Source organism: Mytilus galloprovincialis, chromosome 5, assembly GCF_965363235.1.
Source record: "Mytilus galloprovincialis chromosome 5, xbMytGall1.hap1.1, whole genome shotgun sequence".
NCBI classification, from domain to species: domain Eukaryota; kingdom Metazoa; phylum Mollusca; class Bivalvia; order Mytilida; family Mytilidae; genus Mytilus; species Mytilus galloprovincialis.
Window position 1 is genome coordinate 81,174,324 of NC_134842.1, and position 19,716 is coordinate 81,194,039.

At 35.7% G+C, this 19,716-nt stretch overlaps 1 protein-coding gene and 1 long non-coding RNA gene across 2 annotated transcripts in view; both read left to right on the forward strand.

The window, feature by feature from the left end:
- Window positions 1–1,856, forward strand: part of LOC143074163 (uncharacterized) — a 38,914-nt gene extending 37,058 nt beyond the window's left edge. The window contains exons 21-22 of the mRNA XM_076249713.1: window positions 116–201; window positions 1,815–1,856. Coding sequence (XP_076105828.1) covers window positions 116–201; window positions 1,815–1,856 — 128 coding nt within the window. The remainder of the gene's footprint in view (window positions 1–115; window positions 202–1,814) is intronic.
- A 1,094-nt stretch (window positions 1,857–2,950) lies between these two features.
- Window positions 2,951–5,788, forward strand: LOC143074768 (uncharacterized). Its single transcript, XR_012978071.1, has 3 exons — window positions 2,951–3,074; window positions 3,990–4,174; window positions 5,440–5,788. It is a non-coding gene; the product is annotated as an uncharacterized LOC143074768 (long non-coding RNA).
- Window positions 5,789–19,716: the final 13,928 nt, after the last annotated feature.

The following is a 19,716-nucleotide window of genomic DNA, read 5'->3' on the forward strand; positions in this document are numbered from 1 at the left end:
TATAATGTGTTGATTGAGCTAACTATTCGGTGTCAAACAGTTGCTTCATCGAATACTGGGGAGGGTTGCATGAAACCAAAATATAGACGTCATGTCTGCCCTTTTTTCTCTTCAGTCATTGAATGTGGATTTGAACAAGGACAAACATGTGCATTCGAAAATACGAATGGCGACGACTTCAACTGGACTTTAGATAAATCGGTAAGTTTTATTTAGGAGCAAATTAATGATGAATATTCACATAGTTCTGCTATTTTGATTAGATTTGTGGTCATCGTTGTGTCATTTATGTGAAACAACTGCAACAACTGCTTGCTTTTAATGAACTTGGCCATTCTTCGAAAATATAAATGCATGGATTTTTTTATTGTAATACAATAACATTATCGGCTTGTGATATTCTTGTCCAACATGATATAAAAAGTAATAATAATCCTACATAAAAGAGTTTCAATTAATTTATTTTGCTGGTAAAAAAACTTTTTAATCCCGCTTTCGGGTTTGTTTTTTTTTTTTTCATTTTTCTTTTAAAAGAAATAACGTCCTTTCGCAGAATACGGTTAATACGTATTAAAAAGTAATAATAATCCTACATAAAAGAGTTTCAATTTATTTAGTTTGCTGGTAAAAAAAAACTTTTTAATCCCGCTTTCGGGTTTGTTTTTTTTTTTCATTTTTCTTTTAAAAGAAATAACGTCCTTTCGCAGAATACGGTTTATACATATTAAAAAGTAATAATAATCCTACATAAAAGAGTTTCAATTTATTTAGTTTGCTGGTAAAAAAAACTTTTTAATCCCGCTTTCGGGTTTGTTTTTTTTTTTCATTTTTCTTTTAAAAGAAATAACGTCCTTTCGCAGAATACGGTTAATACATATTAAAAAGTAATAATAATCCTACATAAAAGAGTTTCAATTAATTTATTTTGCTGGTAGAAAAAAACTTTTTAATCCCGCTTTCGGGTTTGTTTTTTTTTTTTCATTTTTCTTTTAAAAGAAATAACGTCCTTTCGCAGAATACGGTTAATACGTATTAAAAAGTAATAATAATCCTACATAAAAGAGTTTCAATTTATTTAGTTTGCTGGTAAACAAAACCTTTTAATCCTGCTTTCGGGTTTTTTTTTTTCAGTTTTCTTTTAAAAGAAATAACGTCCTTTCGCAGAATACGGTTAATACGAATAGTCGGAAATGTACGGTGTTTATCATTTCGATGAGGTAACAATCCAACGAAACAACAAACTAATAGAATTATAATTTAATTTTGGATGTAACGCGTCTTCTGTTTGGCTGACGTTATTTTGTTATGAGCCCATAGACATAATTTAGACATGTGACCGTGACGTCATCAACGTTTTTTCATGGATTTCTACGGTTTAAAATGGAATTTAGAATTAAATTATAAGAAATGACTGTAATATTTTTTCTGTCTATTCGAAATAACATAAAAAATGTGGTGCACACTGTTAAATAACCCGCTACGCGCGTTATTCAGTGTGCACCAAATTTTTTATGTTATTTCTTCATAGACAGAAAAAATATTACAATCATTCCTTAAATACATATGAACTACAATTTCTAAATGTGTCAATTTGAGTTGATATTAGAGTAATAATAGTTATTCCTGACCCATGATGATAATCTTGATTCTAATGTTAAAGAAAGAAATCGTTCAAATATTTTTCACCAAGTTCAAATTCATATTCAAAAAATTAGTAATCATTTTTTTTTTCTTATTCACATGCTCTCGGTCTCAATCTCATTGCCAGCTTTAGCTTAATATTCCATTATAAGACAACTTATTGTCTTGTACAGATAATGGCATACATTGAAAACACAACTAAATTCTCAATATGAGACGTAATTTCGAAAAGTGCTAACAAATTGGTATCGAAATCAGATAATACAGAAAGTATTGCTATTTAGCAACAATCACTGAAATACTTTTTTGTGGCGAACAAAGTATTGTGTTATAGCAATTACTGAAATGTTTTATTGTCGATCAAAATATTGTGTTATAATCAATCAAAGAAATGTTTTCTTGTAGAAGAAAGTATTGTGTTATAGAAATCACTGAATTTTTTTCTTGTCGAACAAAGTATTTTGTTATAGTAATTGCTGAAATATTTTCTAATGACGAACAAAGTATTGTGTTATAGTAGTTACTGAAATATTTTCTAATGACGAACAAAGTATTTTGTTATAGCAATCACTGAATCTTTTTCTTGTCGAACAAAGTATTTTGTTATAGTAATTGCTGAATTTTTTTCTTGTCGAACAAAGTATTGTGTTATAGTAATCACTGAAATATTTTCTAATGACGAACAAAGTATTGTGTTATAGCAATCACTGAAATATTTTCTAATGACGAACAAAGTATTGTGTTATAGCAATTACTGAAATGTTGTCTTGTGATGAACAACGTACGTACTAAAGGAATGACTGTAAAAATTTTCTGTCTATGAAGAAATAACATCAAAAGTGTGGTGCACACTAAATAACAAGTGTAGCGGGTTATTTCTAAGTGTGCATTGTTATTTTGAATAGACAAAAAAATATTACAGTCATTCCTTATAATTGAATTCAAAATTTCATTTTAACCGGCGTAAATCATGAAAAAACGTTGACGACGTCACGGTCACATGACAAAATTATGTCTATGAGCTGATACACATAACAACATCAGCCAATCAGAGGACGCGTTACATCCAAAATTACATTATTATGGCATAATAATCACTGAAATATGTTCTTGTCGAACAAAGTATTGTGTTATAGCAATGAATGAAATGATTTCTTATGTCGAACAAAGTATCAGTCGCTGAAATGTATTCTTGTGTTGAACAAATAATCGTGTGAACGACACATCAAATAGGGAACTGTAAAACATGACAACAATCAAACACAATTTTATTTTTCATATTATAAATGTCATTGCAATACAGGGATCAACATCTACCCCAAACACTGGTCCTTCGGCTGCACACAATGGTACCCAATATGCCTATATTGAGGTAAATGGTCAAGGACAGGACTTTGTGGCATTTTTGAGCTCAACGAATACTAACCTGTTCTGTAAGTATTAAATACATTTATTTATATATGTTATGATTTTACCTTAAATTGTTTAACAAGTCTTTCATTAGTATTTTTTTATTATTTCAGTATCCAACTGCACTATTGTAGTCTTGTAACTATCTTTCGTGTTGTTTTTAGTGCCGCGTGAAGACAGTAGAGTGCATCCTCGTGCTTTAGGTTTATGCTTTTATACTATGCAAGATAATGGTCTGTGTCGGGGATAGAGGGTTTTTACTGTGTTGAAGACCCATTGATTGTCTACGTTCGTTATTTGCTCTGTGGTCGGGTTGTTGTCACGTTGACTTATTCCCGATTTCCATTCTCAATATTATTTATATACGGTCGTCGATCTAAAATCAACAGATACTCTATCTCTTTATTTCCGATGCAGTTGGATTTTTTTGATTTTCCCCCTTTGACCCTAATGTTGCTTGTCAATTGTAGCAGCATGGTTGTCATCTGCTATCTGTTCTTTGAGTTTAAACTTGTCATGTTGGGCCCCTTTATAGCTTGCTGTTCGGTGTGAACCAAGGCTCTGTGTTAAAGACCGTTCTTTGACCTATAATGGTTTACTTTTACAAATTTTAGCATTCACAATAGTTTCCCCCTTAGCACTGCTACCTATAAGCATGTAATTCAGACGACAAAAAAAAACTATATTAGTGCAAAAATCTTTATAAGTAAGTAAAAGCTATATCGTAAATGAAATTAGTGTCGATGGCGTATCCTTATAAAAATCATTTTGTCATGTGAGTTGCTCACAAAGGTTCTATAATTTCCCTGTTCATTTGTATATACTTCATATTTCAATTGTTTTGATAATCAAGTACATATATATAAATATTACAGTTTGGTTCCAACAACCATAATTTACATATCTCACTTGTCGAATAATTATTGTGATTATTTCAGCGTCTTCGTATTGCCTCAGATTTTGTTATCACATGTATGGTCAACATATCGGGTATCTATCAGTGTACTCACAATCTCGCAGCGCGGGCTGGTGGTCCCATCCATGGACTAGGTCTGGAAATCAAGGAAATCAATGGATGCAAGCTAGTGTGGATATAACTGGTAATACAGTGAAAGGCATTGTTGTAAGTATATAATCAGAACATCAGTTCTTCCTCCACATTTTCCCACCAGAGTAAACTTTAAATACACATTCATTTGTCTGTTTGTAAAGTTTCACTGAGATTGCGTGAACTTATTATAATATGCACTGAGCTCAAACATAAAACTCGTCGATGGCATTATTTTAAAATCAGTTTGGGTTTGAAATTTATATCTAGGGCTTCTGACATATAAATCCCTCCTGACCTAAAATTCGGGTTCTAAGTAGGGAATACATTTGCTGAACAGACGGACAAGCAGCTGCAAGTTTTTTCATGTGATAACTTTCTAACCGTTCACACATTGCTCTTAAATGCGCTGTTATATGTTGTTTCAAATACTACGATTGATGTCAAGTTCTATGTCGATGATTTCCACTTTTGTTTGTCAGAATTAGTATTATATGGTTTTTGATTGATTAGAACATGGCAATTTTCATGAAATGAATTCAGAGTTATCACACCAATGCTTTGTGGATTGGTTATGTTTTAGATGGCAAGAAAGTGCAGTTCATTAACGGGGTTGACGATTTTTACTTCAGTTGTTAAGGAGAATTATGGCTCTTAAAAGTTTAATAGTGACACTAATGAATATAAACTGTTTATATACGTTCGTTGATGACACGTTTGCCCTTTATAATAGGGTGAATGTATGAAAGACGACATTTTGTGTAGCACGATTTATCCTTGACGCATGCAACAAAATTAATTGTATGCATAGCGAGACATTAAGAGATAAAATAACAAAAATACAAAACTCCAAGGAAACATTAAAATGGAAACTCTCTTTTCAAAAGCTCAAACAGTAACTCATCAACGAACTTAAAAGAGTACCTATTATATTCTTTACTTGGTACAATATGGTTACTCTCTTGATGTAGCCATGTATTGGAACAAACATTACTAAACGATTTTATCGTATGATACATACAATTGGACTCTTCAATTTTAAATTTGTGTCAATCAAAACAAGGTTAAATTGTGATTTTGTCATAATTTTATCATTTTCCAAATAAAGTACGCAAATACATTTCAAACTAATCAGAATGTAAGATAGCAATTGCATTTAACTACTAACTGAAAAATTCAAAACACGTGAATGACTTATTTGTACGAAACAAAAACAAAAATAACATAAAATGTATTTATTCAAAAGAACATAAAGTGTGATTGGCAATTTTTTTTAAATATTTGTAAACCTGAACAAAATTCTCGCAACAGTATTTTCTATATTGATATTTTTTTTTCAGATTGATATCGAGGCTTCGAAAGGAAGAGCTGGTAATAACGGTGATATTGCAATTGATGATATAACATTATGTACCGGTTCTTGTAATTAGCTTGTAACACTTCTCCATATTGTGTGAACTGACGTTATCACTTTTTTTATCTGTTCTAGAAATGTACCTGATAGTCCAGTTAATATTGCCCGAAATTCTTCTTTTAATTATTTTTTTTTATATCGGATTATGTATACTAAAAACCATTAGTCACAACAAACAGTGTTTTTAGTATTTAATGACATTTTTCTTCGTGCATCTATTTTTTAGAGACGACTATCATATTAAGTGTATTTAAAACTAATAAAAAAAAAAACAATTTGCATTCAACAAATGTTTTCTTTGTGTAAAATAATCTTATTGTACCATACCACAATGTGCTCATCGACGTTAAACATCCTTGAAGACGTTAACTGTCAAAATCTGGTATCTTATATAGACAAGTGTGTAACCCGCTATATAGTAAAGCTATCACGTTTCCTCCCAACTTTTAACTGTGATTGAAACGGGATTTGAACGAGATTGCTATTACTAGCAACAACAATCAATGGCAAAATGTTATGTGATGCATTCCGGGTAGAGATAATATATTCAAAACGCCCTATTACTAAAAGAGGGACAAAAGATACCAAAGGGACAGTCAAACTCATAAATCTAAAAGAAACTGACAACGCCATGGCTAAAAATGAAAAAGACAAACAAACAACAGCACACACGACACAACATAGAAAACTAAAGAATAAACAACACGAACCCCACCAAAAAACTAGGGGTGATCTCAGGTGCTCCGGAATGGTAAGCAGATCCTGCTCCACATGCGGCACCCGTCATGTTGCTTATGTGATAACAAATCCGGTAAGTGGTCTAATTCGGTAGGTCACATTCATGAAAGGGAAGGGGATTGTAGTTACGATGTAAGGAACACTAATTAGCACACAGTTGAAAATTATCTTTGACCATCAATGTGTTAATAAAGCTTTTTTAGATGTCATTATGATGGTTTAAATATCAAATGATCAAAGTTGTTTGCATTATTTATCAATTTAAAAACTCCAATTTTAACTGAAGATAAATTTTCAAACGGAATAAAACAAACCTCTTCAGTAATCGTATGGTATCAGAGGAAATTGCCATTAATAAGCTGGCAAGTAAAATTTAGGTCGGGACAATTTTGTGTATACATACAGTATAAGTAACACTGATTAGGAATAAGTTTAATAGGAACAACTTTCTATAATATTTATTTCAAGTATATATGCTACGGTTTTCAAACTTTAAGAATTATTTTTCAAATAACACGGGAATTCTACAGATAATAATTGTATGCCTTTTCTTCAATCTCTGATTTCTTTGATCCTGCGTAACTGAGATCTTAGTCATTTCAAAGCCGGGACTGTAAATTCAAAACCTCGCGCTTTCAGTATAACTGTTTTACGCTCTTTCAGAAATTGTATTATTAATAACTTTCTTAATGCCGTAAATAACCGACACATAATTCGTCAACAAAACGTTCTATTTAAAAAAGGAAACAATTATGACTATTTTTTGACAAAAACAACTGTATCATTTAATTAAAAAGACGATACAGTTTTAGTCCGACATGGTAGATTTTATATGTTTGCATTTGCCTTTGAGCGAAGAAACAACAGCACTGAATGGTCTGACGCTGTTTTCAACAAACTGATAAATAATCAAACACCTTAGGAGACTGATTAACAGCTATATCTTTGAAGATAACAATTTTACGCATGAATCCATAGTTATAACACGAGATTTGGGGAACCACCAATAGCGCTTACCACTGACAATTAGGGATATCGTGATAGCCTGAATCCATAGTTATAACACGATATTTGGGGAACCACCAATAGCGCTTACCACTGACAATTAGGGATATCGTGATAGCCTGAATCCATAGTTATAACACGATATTTGGGGAACCACCAATAGCGCTTAGCACTGACAATTAGGGATATCGTGATAGCCTGAATCCATAGTTATAACACGAGATTTGGGGAACCACCAATAGCGCTTACCACTGACAATTAGGGATATCGTGATAGCCTGAATCCATAGTTATAACACGATATTTGGGGAACCACCAATAGCGCTTACCACTGACAATTAGGGATATCGTGATAGCCTGAATCCATAGTTATAACACGATATTTGGGGAACCACCAATAGCGCTTACCACTGACAATTAGGGATATCGTGATAGCCTGAATCCATAGTTATAACACGAGATTTGGGGGACCACCAATAGCGCTTACCACTGACAATTAGGGATATCGTGATAGCCTGAATCCATAGTTATAACACGATATTTGGGGAACCACCAATAGCGCTTACCACTGACAATTAGGGATATCGTGATAGCCTGAATCCATAGTTATAACACGAGATTTGGGGAACCACCAATAGCGCTTACCACTGACAATTAGGGATATCGTGATAGCCTGAATCCATAGTTATAACACGAGATTTGGGGGACCACCAATAGCGCTTACCACTGACAATTAGGTATATCGTGATAGCCTGAATCCATAGTTATAACACGATATTTGGGGAACCACCAATAGCGCTTACCACTGACAATTAGGGATATCGTGATAGCCTGAATCCATAGTTATAACACGATATTTGGGGAACCACCAATAGCGCTTACCACTGACAATTAGGGATATCGTGATAGCCTGAATCCATAGTTATAACACGAGATTTGGGGGACCACCAATAGCGCTTCCCACTAACAATTAGGGATATCGTGATAGCCTGAATCCATAGTTATAACACGAGATTTGGTGGACCACAAATAGCGTTTATCACTGACAATTAGGGATATCGTGATAGCCTGAATCCATAGTTATAACACGATATTTGGGGAACCACCAATAGCGCTTACCACTGACAATTAGGGATATCGTGATAGCCTGAATCCATAGTTATAACACGAGATTTGGAGGACCACCAATAGCGCTTACCACTGACAATTAGGGATATCGTGATAACCTGAATCCATAGTTATAACACGATATTTGGGGAACCACCAATAGCGCTTAACACTGACAAGTAGGGATATCGTGATAGCCTGAATCCATAGTTATAACACGAGATTTGGGGGACCACCAATAGCGCTTACCACTGACAATTAGGGATATCGTGATAGCCTGAATCCATAGTTATAACACGATATTTGGGGAACCACCAATAGCGCTTACCACTGCCAATTAGGGATATCGTGATAGCCTGAATCCATAGTTATAACACGAGATTTGTAGAACCACCAATAGCGCTTACCACTGACAATTAGGGATATCGTGATAGCCTGAATCCATAGTTATATGACCGGACTATTTGGACAATGCAATGAAATTAGTTTGTAAACCACATTTTGGTATTTCAATTGTTTTAATGTATATTTAGGTTTTGCATTTATTTTATTAATTTATACTTTGTCGTAAATTCAAGCATAAGTGTTTTACACGGATGATGTGTCATAATCTTGGACAAAGGTCTTAAATGCATTTACTCTATTCATTTCATTATTAATTCTCTGTGACAGTTTAGACTATAATTTACAAATACATGTCGGACACTAATTACTCTTTTAATCTATTGTTATTTCTAATTTGTCTTCTGTTAATCTTCTTAATCCTTTAATTGCTTGTGCTTATATATATTGTTATTGTTTGTATGTTACTTTACATTTAGTTTGGAGTTTGTTGTTCGGTCTTTCCGGACTGCTGAAATAAAAGTTTAAGGAGCGAAATTTTCCTTCTTGATTTACATTTAGCCGGAACGCCATTTCACCCGGCTATATCTGGTGTTAGGACATCCGGGCAACGCATCTATCGGATACCTTGTTCTACCTGTGAAGCTGACCCCCAGCAAACAGAAATATGGATACGCAGAGAAACAGAAATTTCGGCCGAGACTGGAGATACCAGATGCCTGATCATGGAACTACCTGTCAGACAAGAAATTTTCAACATATGGACAACTGCCTATGTAAGTTTTGTGGAAAAACTGTTAACAACAAATTTCATTTTTGAACAATGTATAGCAAAAACGTCTTTTTGCTATAAGTGCAGAAGTTTTGGACATTACGCCAGAATGTGTAACTTTCACAGACAACCGGACGTGAAAGTTGTTAAAGTTAAATCTAAATCCAAGTTACGTCGGGACGCAGAAAGAATGAGACTATTCAAAGAACAGAAAGCAATGTCAATGTTTCCATGTGCGGAACTGTATACAATAGAACTGATGGACTTCTTCCCAACCTTATATTATAATAGAGAATTCATTGATAGCGTTAAACACAGGCACGTCCGAGTGCATTCAGAGAGAGTAAAATTTGAAATCAAAAGTGTTCATTACGAAAAGAAATTCAAAGAGCTGAAACAAGAGCATAAGAGTGTGGTTCGCAATTTAGAAAATTTTCACAAACAAAACGCAGATGACCAAAAAGAAATTGAAAAATTACAGGACAGCATTACTGGTCTAAAAGAAGCTAATCTTCGGATTTACGATGAAAGATGTGAAGCTATCGACAAGCAGTACCAATTACAGCGCGATAAAGAACAAATGCGGAATCGAATCACAACACTAGAAGACGAACTGGACAGTATTCGGAAAAAAATACAAGACAAGATAATCATTCAAATCAAAACTATCGATACAGAGGACGTCACAACCATAGAAGAAACTTTCGAAACAATTTCAGATGAATAGTAAGACCCGGGACGTGTCTTCAGGGGCCGCGGGAATATATGACCGGACTATTTGGACAGTGCAATGAAATTAGTTTGTAAACCACATTTTGGTATTTCAATTGTTTTAATGTATATTTAGGTTTTGCATTTATTTTATTAATTTATACTTTGTCGTAAATTCAGGCATAAGTGTTTTACACGGATGATGTGTCATAATCTTGGACAAAGGTCTTAAATGCATTTACTCTATTCATTTCATTATTAATTCTCTGTGACAGTTTAGACTATAATTTACAAATACGTGTCGGACACTAATTACTCTTTTAATCTATTGTTATTTCTAATTTGTCTTCTGTTAATCTTCTTAATCCTTTAATTGATTGTGCTTATATATATTGTTATTGTTTGTATGTTACTTTACATTTAGTTTGGAGTTTGTTGTTCGGTCTTTCCGGACTGCTGAAATAAAAGTTTAAGGAGCGAAATCTTCCTTCTTGATTTACATTTAGCCGGAACGCCATTTCACCCGGCTATAGTTATAACACGATATTTGGGGAACCACCAATAGCGCTTACCACTGACAATTAGGTATATCGTGATAGCCTGAATCCATAGTTATAACACGATATTTGGGGAACCACCAATAGCGCTTACCACTGACAATTAGGGATATCGTGATAGCCTGAATCCATAGTTATAACACGAGATTTGGGGGACCACCAATAGCGCTTACCACTGACAATTAGGGATATCGTGATAGCCTGAATCCATAGTTATAACACGATATTTGGGGAACCACCAATAGCACTTACCACTGACAATTAGGGATATCGTGATAGCCTGAATCCATAGTTATAACACGAGATTTGGGGAACCACCAATAGCGCTTACCACTGACAATTAGGGATATTGTGATAGCCTGAATCCATAGTTATAACACGAGATTTGGGGGACCACCAATAGCGCTTACCACTGACAATTAGGTATATCGTGATAGCCTAAATCCATAGTTATAACACGATATTTGGGGAACCACCAATAGCGCTTACCACTGACAATTAGGGATATCGTGATAGCCTGAATCCATAGTTATAACACGATATTTGGGGAACCACCAATAGCGCTTACCACTGACAATTAGGGATATCGTGATAGCCTGAATCCATAGTTATAACACGATATTTGGGGGACCACCAATAGCGCTTACCACTAACAATTAGGGATATCGTGATAGCCTGAATCCATAGTTATAACACGAGATTTGGTGGACCACCAATAGCGCTTATCACTGACAATTAGGGATATCGTGATAGCCTGAATCCATAGTTATAACACGATATTTGGGGAACCGACAATAGCGCTTACCACTGACAATTAGGGATATCGTGATAGCCTGAATCCATAGTTATAACACGAGATTTGGGGGACCACCAATAGCGCTTACCACTGACAATTAGGGATATCGTGATAGCCTGAATCCATAGTTATAACACGAGATTTGGGGAACCACCAATAGCGCTTACCACTGACAATTAGGGATATCGTAATAGCCTGAATCCATAGTTATAACACGAGATTTGGGGAACCACCAATAGCGCTTAACACTGACAAGTAGGGATATCGTGATAGCCTGAATCCATAGTTATAACACGAGATTTGGGGGACCACCAATAGCGCTTACCACTGACAATTAGGGATATCGTGATAGCCTGAATCCATAGTTATAACACGATATTTGGGGAACCACCAATAGCGCTTACCACTGCCAATTAGGGATATCGTGATAGCCTGAATCCATAGTTATAACACGAGATTTGTAGAACCACCAATAGCGCTTACCACTGACAATTAGGGATATCGTGATAGCCTGAATCCATAGTTATATGACCGGACTATTTGGACAGTGCAATGAAATTAGTTTGTAAACCACATTTTGGTATTTCAATTGTTTTAATGTATATTTAGGTTTTGCATTTATTTTATTAATTTATACTTTGTCGTAAATTCAGGCATAAGTGTTTTACACGGATGATGTGTCATAATCTTGGACAAAGGTCTTAAATGCATTTACTCTATTCATTTCATTATTAATTCTCTGTGACAGTTTAGACTATAATTTACAAATACGTGTCGGACACTAATTACTCTTTTAATCTATTGTTATTTCTAATTTGTCTTCTGTTAATCTTCTTAATCCTTTAATTGATTGTGCTTATATATATTGTTATTGTTTGTATGTTACTTTACATTTAGTTTGGAGTTTGTTGTTCGGTCTTTCCGGACTGCTGAAATAAAAGTTTAAGGAGCGAAATCTTCCTTCTTGATTTACATTTAGCCGGAACGCCATTTCACCCGGCTATAGTTATAACACGATATTTGGGGAACCACCAATAGCGCTTACCACTGACAATTAGGTATATCGTGATAGCCTGAATCCATAGTTATAACACGATATTTGGGGAACCACCAATAGCGCTTACCACTGACAATTAGGGATATCGTGATAGCCTGAATCCATAGTTATAACACGAGATTTGGGGGACCACCAATAGCGCTTACCACTGACAATTAGGGATATCGTGATAGCCTGAATCCATAGTTATAACACGATATTTGGGGAACCACCAATAGCACTTACCACTGACAATTAGGGATATCGTGATAGCCTGAATCCATAGTTATAACACGAGATTTGGGGAACCACCAATAGCGCTTACCACTGACAATTAGGGATATTGTGATAGCCTGAATCCATAGTTATAACACGAGATTTGGGGGACCACCAATAGCGCTTACCACTGACAATTAGGTATATCGTGATAGCCTAAATCCATAGTTATAACACGATATTTGGGGAACCACCAATAGCGCTTACCACTGACAATTAGGGATATCGTGATAGCCTGAATCCATAGTTATAACACGATATTTGGGGAACCACCAATAGCGCTTACCACTGACAATTAGGGATATCGTGATAGCCTGAATCCATAGTTATAACACGATATTTGGGGGACCACCAATAGCGCTTACCACTAACAATTAGGGATATCGTGATAGCCTGAATCCATAGTTATAACACGAGATTTGGTGGACCACCAATAGCGCTTATCACTGACAATTAGGGATATCGTGATAGCCTGAATCCATAGTTATAACACGATATTTGGGGAACCGACAATAGCGCTTACCACTGACAATTAGGGATATCGTGATAGCCTGAATCCATAGTTATAACACGAGATTTGGGGGACCACCAATAGCGCTTACCACTGACAATTAGGGATATCGTGATAGCCTGAATCCATAGTTATAACACGAGATTTGGGGAACCACCAATAGCGCTTACCACTGACAATTAGGGATATCGTAATAGCCTGAATCCATAGTTATAACACGAGATTTGGGGAACCACCAATAGCGCTTAACACTGACAAGTAGGGATATCGTGATAGCCTGAATCCATAGTTATAACACGAGATTTGGGGGACCACCAATAGCGCTTACCACTGACAATTAGGGATATCGTGATAGCCTGAATCCATAGTTATAACACGATATTTGGGGAACCACCAATAGCGCTTACCACTGCCAATTAGGGATATCGTGATAGCCTGAATCCATAGTTATAACACGAGATTTGTAGAACCACCAATAGCGCTTACCACTGACAATTAGGGATATCGTGATAGCCTGAATCCATAGTTATATGACCGGACTATTTGGACAGTGCAATGAAATTAGTTTGTAAACCACATTTTGGTATTTCAATTGTTTTAATGTATATTTAGGTTTTGCATTTATTTTATTAATTTATACTTTGTCGTAAATTCAAGCATAAGTGTTTTACACGGATGATGTGTCATAATCTTGCACAAAGGTCTTAAATGCATTTACTCTATTCATTTCATTATTAATTCTCTGTGACAGTTTAGACTATAATTTACAAATACGTGTCGGACACTAATTACTCTTTTAATCTATTGTTATTTCTAATTTGTCTTCTGTTAATCTTCTTAATCCTTTAATTGCTTGTGCTTATATATATTGTTATTGTTTGTATGTTACTTTACATTTAGTTTGGAGTTTGTTGTTCGGTCTTTCCGGACTGCTGAAATAAAAGTTTAAGGAGCGAAATCTTCCTTCTTGATTTACATTTAGCCGGAACGCCATTTCACCCGGCTATATCTGGTGTTAGGACATCCGGGCAACGCATCTATCGGATACCTTGTTCTACCTGTGAAGCTGACCCCCAGCAAACAGAAATATGGATACGCAGAGAAACAGAAATTTCGGCCGAGACTGGAGATACCAGATGCCTGATCATGGAACTACCTGTCAGACAAGAAATTTTCAACATATGGACAACTGCCTATGTAAGTTTTGTGGAAAAACTGTTAACAACAAATTTCATTTTTGAACAATGTATAGCAAAAACGTCTTTTTGCTATAAGTGCAGAAGTTTTGGACATTACGCCAGAATGTGTAACTTTCACAGACAACCGGACGTGAAAGTTGTTAAAGTTAAATCTAAATCCAAGTTACGTCGGGACGCAGAAAGAATGAGACTATTCAAAGAACAGAAAGCAATGTCAATGTTTCCATGTGCGGAACTGTATACAATAGAACTGATGGACTTCTTCCCAACCTTATATTATAATAGAGAATTCATTGATAGCGTTAAACACAGGCACGTCCGAGTGCATTCAGAGAGAGTAAAATTTGAAATCAAAAGTGTTCATTACGAAAAGAAATTCAAAGAGCTGAAACAAGAGCATAAGAGTGTGGTTCGCAATTTAGAAAATTTTCACAAACAAAACGCAGATGACCAAAAAGAAATTGAAAAATTACAGGACAGCATTACTGGTCTAAAAGAAGCTAATCTTCGGATTTACGATGAAAGATGTGAAGCTATCGACAAGCAGTACCAATTACAGCGCGATAAAGAACATATGCGGAATCGAATCACAACACTAGAAGACGAACTGGACAGTATTCGGAAAAAAATACAAGACAAGATAATCATTCAAATCAAAACTATCGATACAGAGGACGTCACAACCATAGAAGAAACTTTCGAAACAATTTCAGATGAATAGTAAGACCCGGGACGTGTCTTCAGGGGCCGCGGGAATATATGACCGGACTATTTGGACAGTGCAATGAAATTAGTTTGTAAACCACATTTTGGTATTTCAATTGTTTTAATGTATATTTAGGTTTTGCATTTATTTTATTAATTTATACTTTGTCGTAAATTCAGGCATAAGTGTTTTACACGGATGATGTGTCATAATCTTGGACAAAGGTCTTAAATGCATTTACTCTATTCATTTCATTATTAATTCTCTGTGACAGTTTAGACTATAATTTACAAATACGTGTCGGACACTAATTACTCTTTTAATCTATTGTTATTTCTAATTTGTCTTCTGTTAATCTTCTTAATCCTTTAATTGATTGTGCTTATATATATTGTTATTGTTTGTATGTTACTTTACATTTAGTTTGGAGTTTGTTGTTCGGTCTTTCCGGACTGCTGAAATAAAAGTTTAAGGAGCGAAATCTTCCTTCTTGATTTACATTTAGCCGGAACGCCATTTCACCCGGCTATAGTTATAACACGATATTTGGGGAACCACCAATAGCGCTTACCACTGACAATTAGGTATATCGTGATAGCCTGAATCCATAGTTATAACACGATATTTGGGGAACCACCAATAGCGCTTACCACTGACAATTAGGGATATCGTGATAGCCTGAATCCATAGTTATAACACGAGATTTGGGGGACCACCAATAGCGCTTACCACTGACAATTAGGGATATCGTGATAGCCTGAATCCATAGTTATAACACGATATTTGGGGAACCACCAATAGCACTTACCACTGACAATTAGGGATATCGTGATAGCCTGAATCCATAGTTATAACACGAGATTTGGGGAACCACCAATAGCGCTTACCACTGACAATTAGGGATATCGTGATAGCCTGAATCCATAGTTATAACACGAGATTTGGGGGACCACCAATAGCGCTTACCACTGACAATTAGGTATATCGTGATAGCCTGAATCCATAGTTATAACACGATATTTGGGGAACCACCAATAGCGCTTACCACTGACAATTAAGGATATCGTGATAGCCTGAATCCATAGTTATAACACGATATTTGGGGAACCACCAACAGCGCTTACCACTGACAATTAGGGATATCGTGATAGCCTGAATCCATAGTTATAACACGATATTTGGGGAACCGACAATAGCGCTTACCACTGACAATTAGGGATATCGTGATAGCCTGAATCCATAGTTATAACACGAGATTTGGGGGACCACCAATAGCGCTTACCACTGACAATTAGGGATATCGTGATAGCCTGAATCCATAGTTATAACACGAGATTTGGGGAACCACCAATAGCGCTTACCACTGACAATTAGGGATATCGTGATAGCCTGAATCCATAGTTATAACACGAGATTTGGGGGACCACCAATAGCGCTTACCACTGACAATTAGGGATATCGTGATAGCCTGAATCCATAGTTATAACACGATATTTGGGGAACCACCAATAGCGGTTACCACTGACAATTGGGGATATCGTGATAGCCTGAATCCATAGTTATAACACGAGATTTGGGGGACCACCAATAGCGCTTACCACTGACAATTAGGGATATCGTGATAACCTGAATCCATAGTTATAACACGATATTTGGGGAACCACCAATAGCGGTCACCACTGACAATTAGGGATATCGTAATAGCCTGAATCCATAGTTATAACACGATATTTGGGGAACCACCAATAGCGGTTACCACTGACAATTGGGGATATCGTGATAGCCTGAATCCATAGTTATAACACGAGATTTGGGGGACCACCAATAGCGCTTACCACTGACAATTAGGGATATCGTGATAACCTGAATCCATAGTTATAACACGATATTTGGGGAACCACCAATAGCGGTCACCACTGACAATTAGGGATATCGTAATAGCCTGAATCCATAGTTATAACACGAGATTTGGGGAACCACCAAGAGCGCTTAACACTGACAAGTAGGGATATCGTGATAGCCTGAATCCATAGTTATAACACGAGATTTGGGGGACCACCAATAGCGCTTACCACTGACAATTAGGGATATCGTGATAGCCTGAATCCATAGTTATAACACGATATTTGGGGAACCACCAATAGCGCTTACCACTGACAATTAGGGATATCGTGATAGCCTGAATCCATAGTTATAACACGAGATTTGGGGGACCAATAATAGCGCTTAGCACTGACAATTAGGGATATCGTGATAGCCTGAATCCATAGTTATAACACGAGATTTGGGGGACCACCAATAGCGCCTACCACTGACAATTAGGGATATCGTGATAGCCTGAATCCATAGTTATAACACGAGATCTGGGGGACCACCAATAGCGCTTAGCACTGACAACTAGGGATATCGTGATAGCCTGAATCCATAGTTATAACACGAGATTTGGGGAACCACCAATAGCGCTTACCACTGACAATTAGGGATATCGTGATAGCCTGAATCCATAGTTATAACACGAGATTTGGGGGACCACCAATAGCGCTTAGCACTGACAATTAGGGATATCGTGATAGCCTGAATCCATAGTTATAACACGAGATTTGGGGGACCACCAATAGCGCTTACCACTGACAATTAGGGATATCGTGATAGCCTGAATCCAAAGTTATAACACGAGATTTGGGGAACCACCAATAACGCTTACCACTGACAATTGGGGATATCGTGATAGCCTGAATCCATAGTTATAACACGAGATTTGGGGGACCACCAATAGCGCTTACCACTGAAAATTGGGGATATCGTGATAGCCTTACTATAAAGCCCAGTTGCACTCTTCGTGACGTCTAGTTATGCACTTCACTTATTTCTTATTTTCATATGTAAACTTCATTGAAAGACAGTACTTAGTGGATTTTTTCAAGACGAAAAATCTCTATTTACACTTTACTAAACATAATGCAACTCAACAGTGAGGCATTCAAGACAAATGAAAGGCTATTATTTTAAGACTGTCTTGGTCATTTAGCTGTTCAACTGTTTAATCCAGAAAAGTGCTTCGAACGCATGTTATTTATTTAGTGGTTGTTGTCTTTTGTAATATATTTTTCTATTATTTTCTATCATTCTCAAGTCTCATCTACAAATGAATCAATTATAAAATACTAAGTCATTAATACATTACAGAGTGCATTTTCATTGAGCTCTTTTTCTCAATAATACTATCAATATTTTCGAACAGCGGTATAACGGAATTTGATGAGACTGTCGTACAAAGTGTGAGGTTTAGCGCTATAAACCAGGTTTAATCCACAATTTTTCTACATCTGAAAATGCCTGTACTAAGTCAGTAATATGACAGTTGTTGTCCATTCGTTTTTGATGTGTTTTGTCATTTGATTTTGCCAGGTGATTAGGGACTTTCCGATTTGATTTTCCTCTGAGTTCAGTATTTTTGTGATTTAACTTTATACTACTGTTGCCTTTTTTGACCATTTCTCTTATATTCTTATTGCTTCATCTGTCGAGTACAAACTCATAGATACCATGTCAATCCTATAGTAATATCTTAGCCATTCAATTGCTTCACAACAGATCGGACTGTAAATTTAACTCTTCGTCAGTAAAAATGTCACTTCAATATGAGAATACATGTATAAAGAATATCTTTAAGTGGACGAAGCTACCCTACATTTCGCTATATTTTACCCTCATGCTATTTTAGCCATGGTGGCCATCCTTTTGAATAGTCTCAGTAAACGTAGTGGCTTTCAAGACGGCATTTATACATTTAGCATTTGAATCTTTAGTTTATAGAATTAAATGAAGCAATTATATCAAGCATTTGAATGCAGTGCAGTTTTTCCGGTTTCTTAACAGGTGTCAGACCACCAATTACTCCCTCAAATTTAGAACGTATGTAAAAGTAGGCCTACTCGGACAAAAAATAGTGCATTTGATGTCATTGTTTACTTTAACTACCCAACAAATTTGCAGAAATGAAACTTTTTGTGAAAGAGAAATATATTAAGACCATTTAGAGCCCAAATTTACTTGTCTATGAGTTGACATTTAAAACTGAGGATTAATGCGCTCCATAGTATCTATCTATACTATTAAACGAGAAGACCTCATTTTGGGTGTCGCTTCTCTTCTTTCCACAATTATTTGATCAACACGCCTCTGTGTCCTATAGGTACAGTGCATAGTGCCATTTGTCATCCATTCATATGATTATTCAGATTGAGTTATTTTTGGAGAAAAACGAGAAAAAAGGCATCCGGATATTGTCCCGTCATTGGACGAAATTTTAAGTCAGATTAGACTTCCGGTTTGCGTTTTTCTGTATACTTTGAACATACATATACAAAGAATAAAGTGTATTTTCAGAATTCTATCTGCTATCATTTTCAAGTTTACTATCCACGGCAGTCACGGAGTTTATTAAA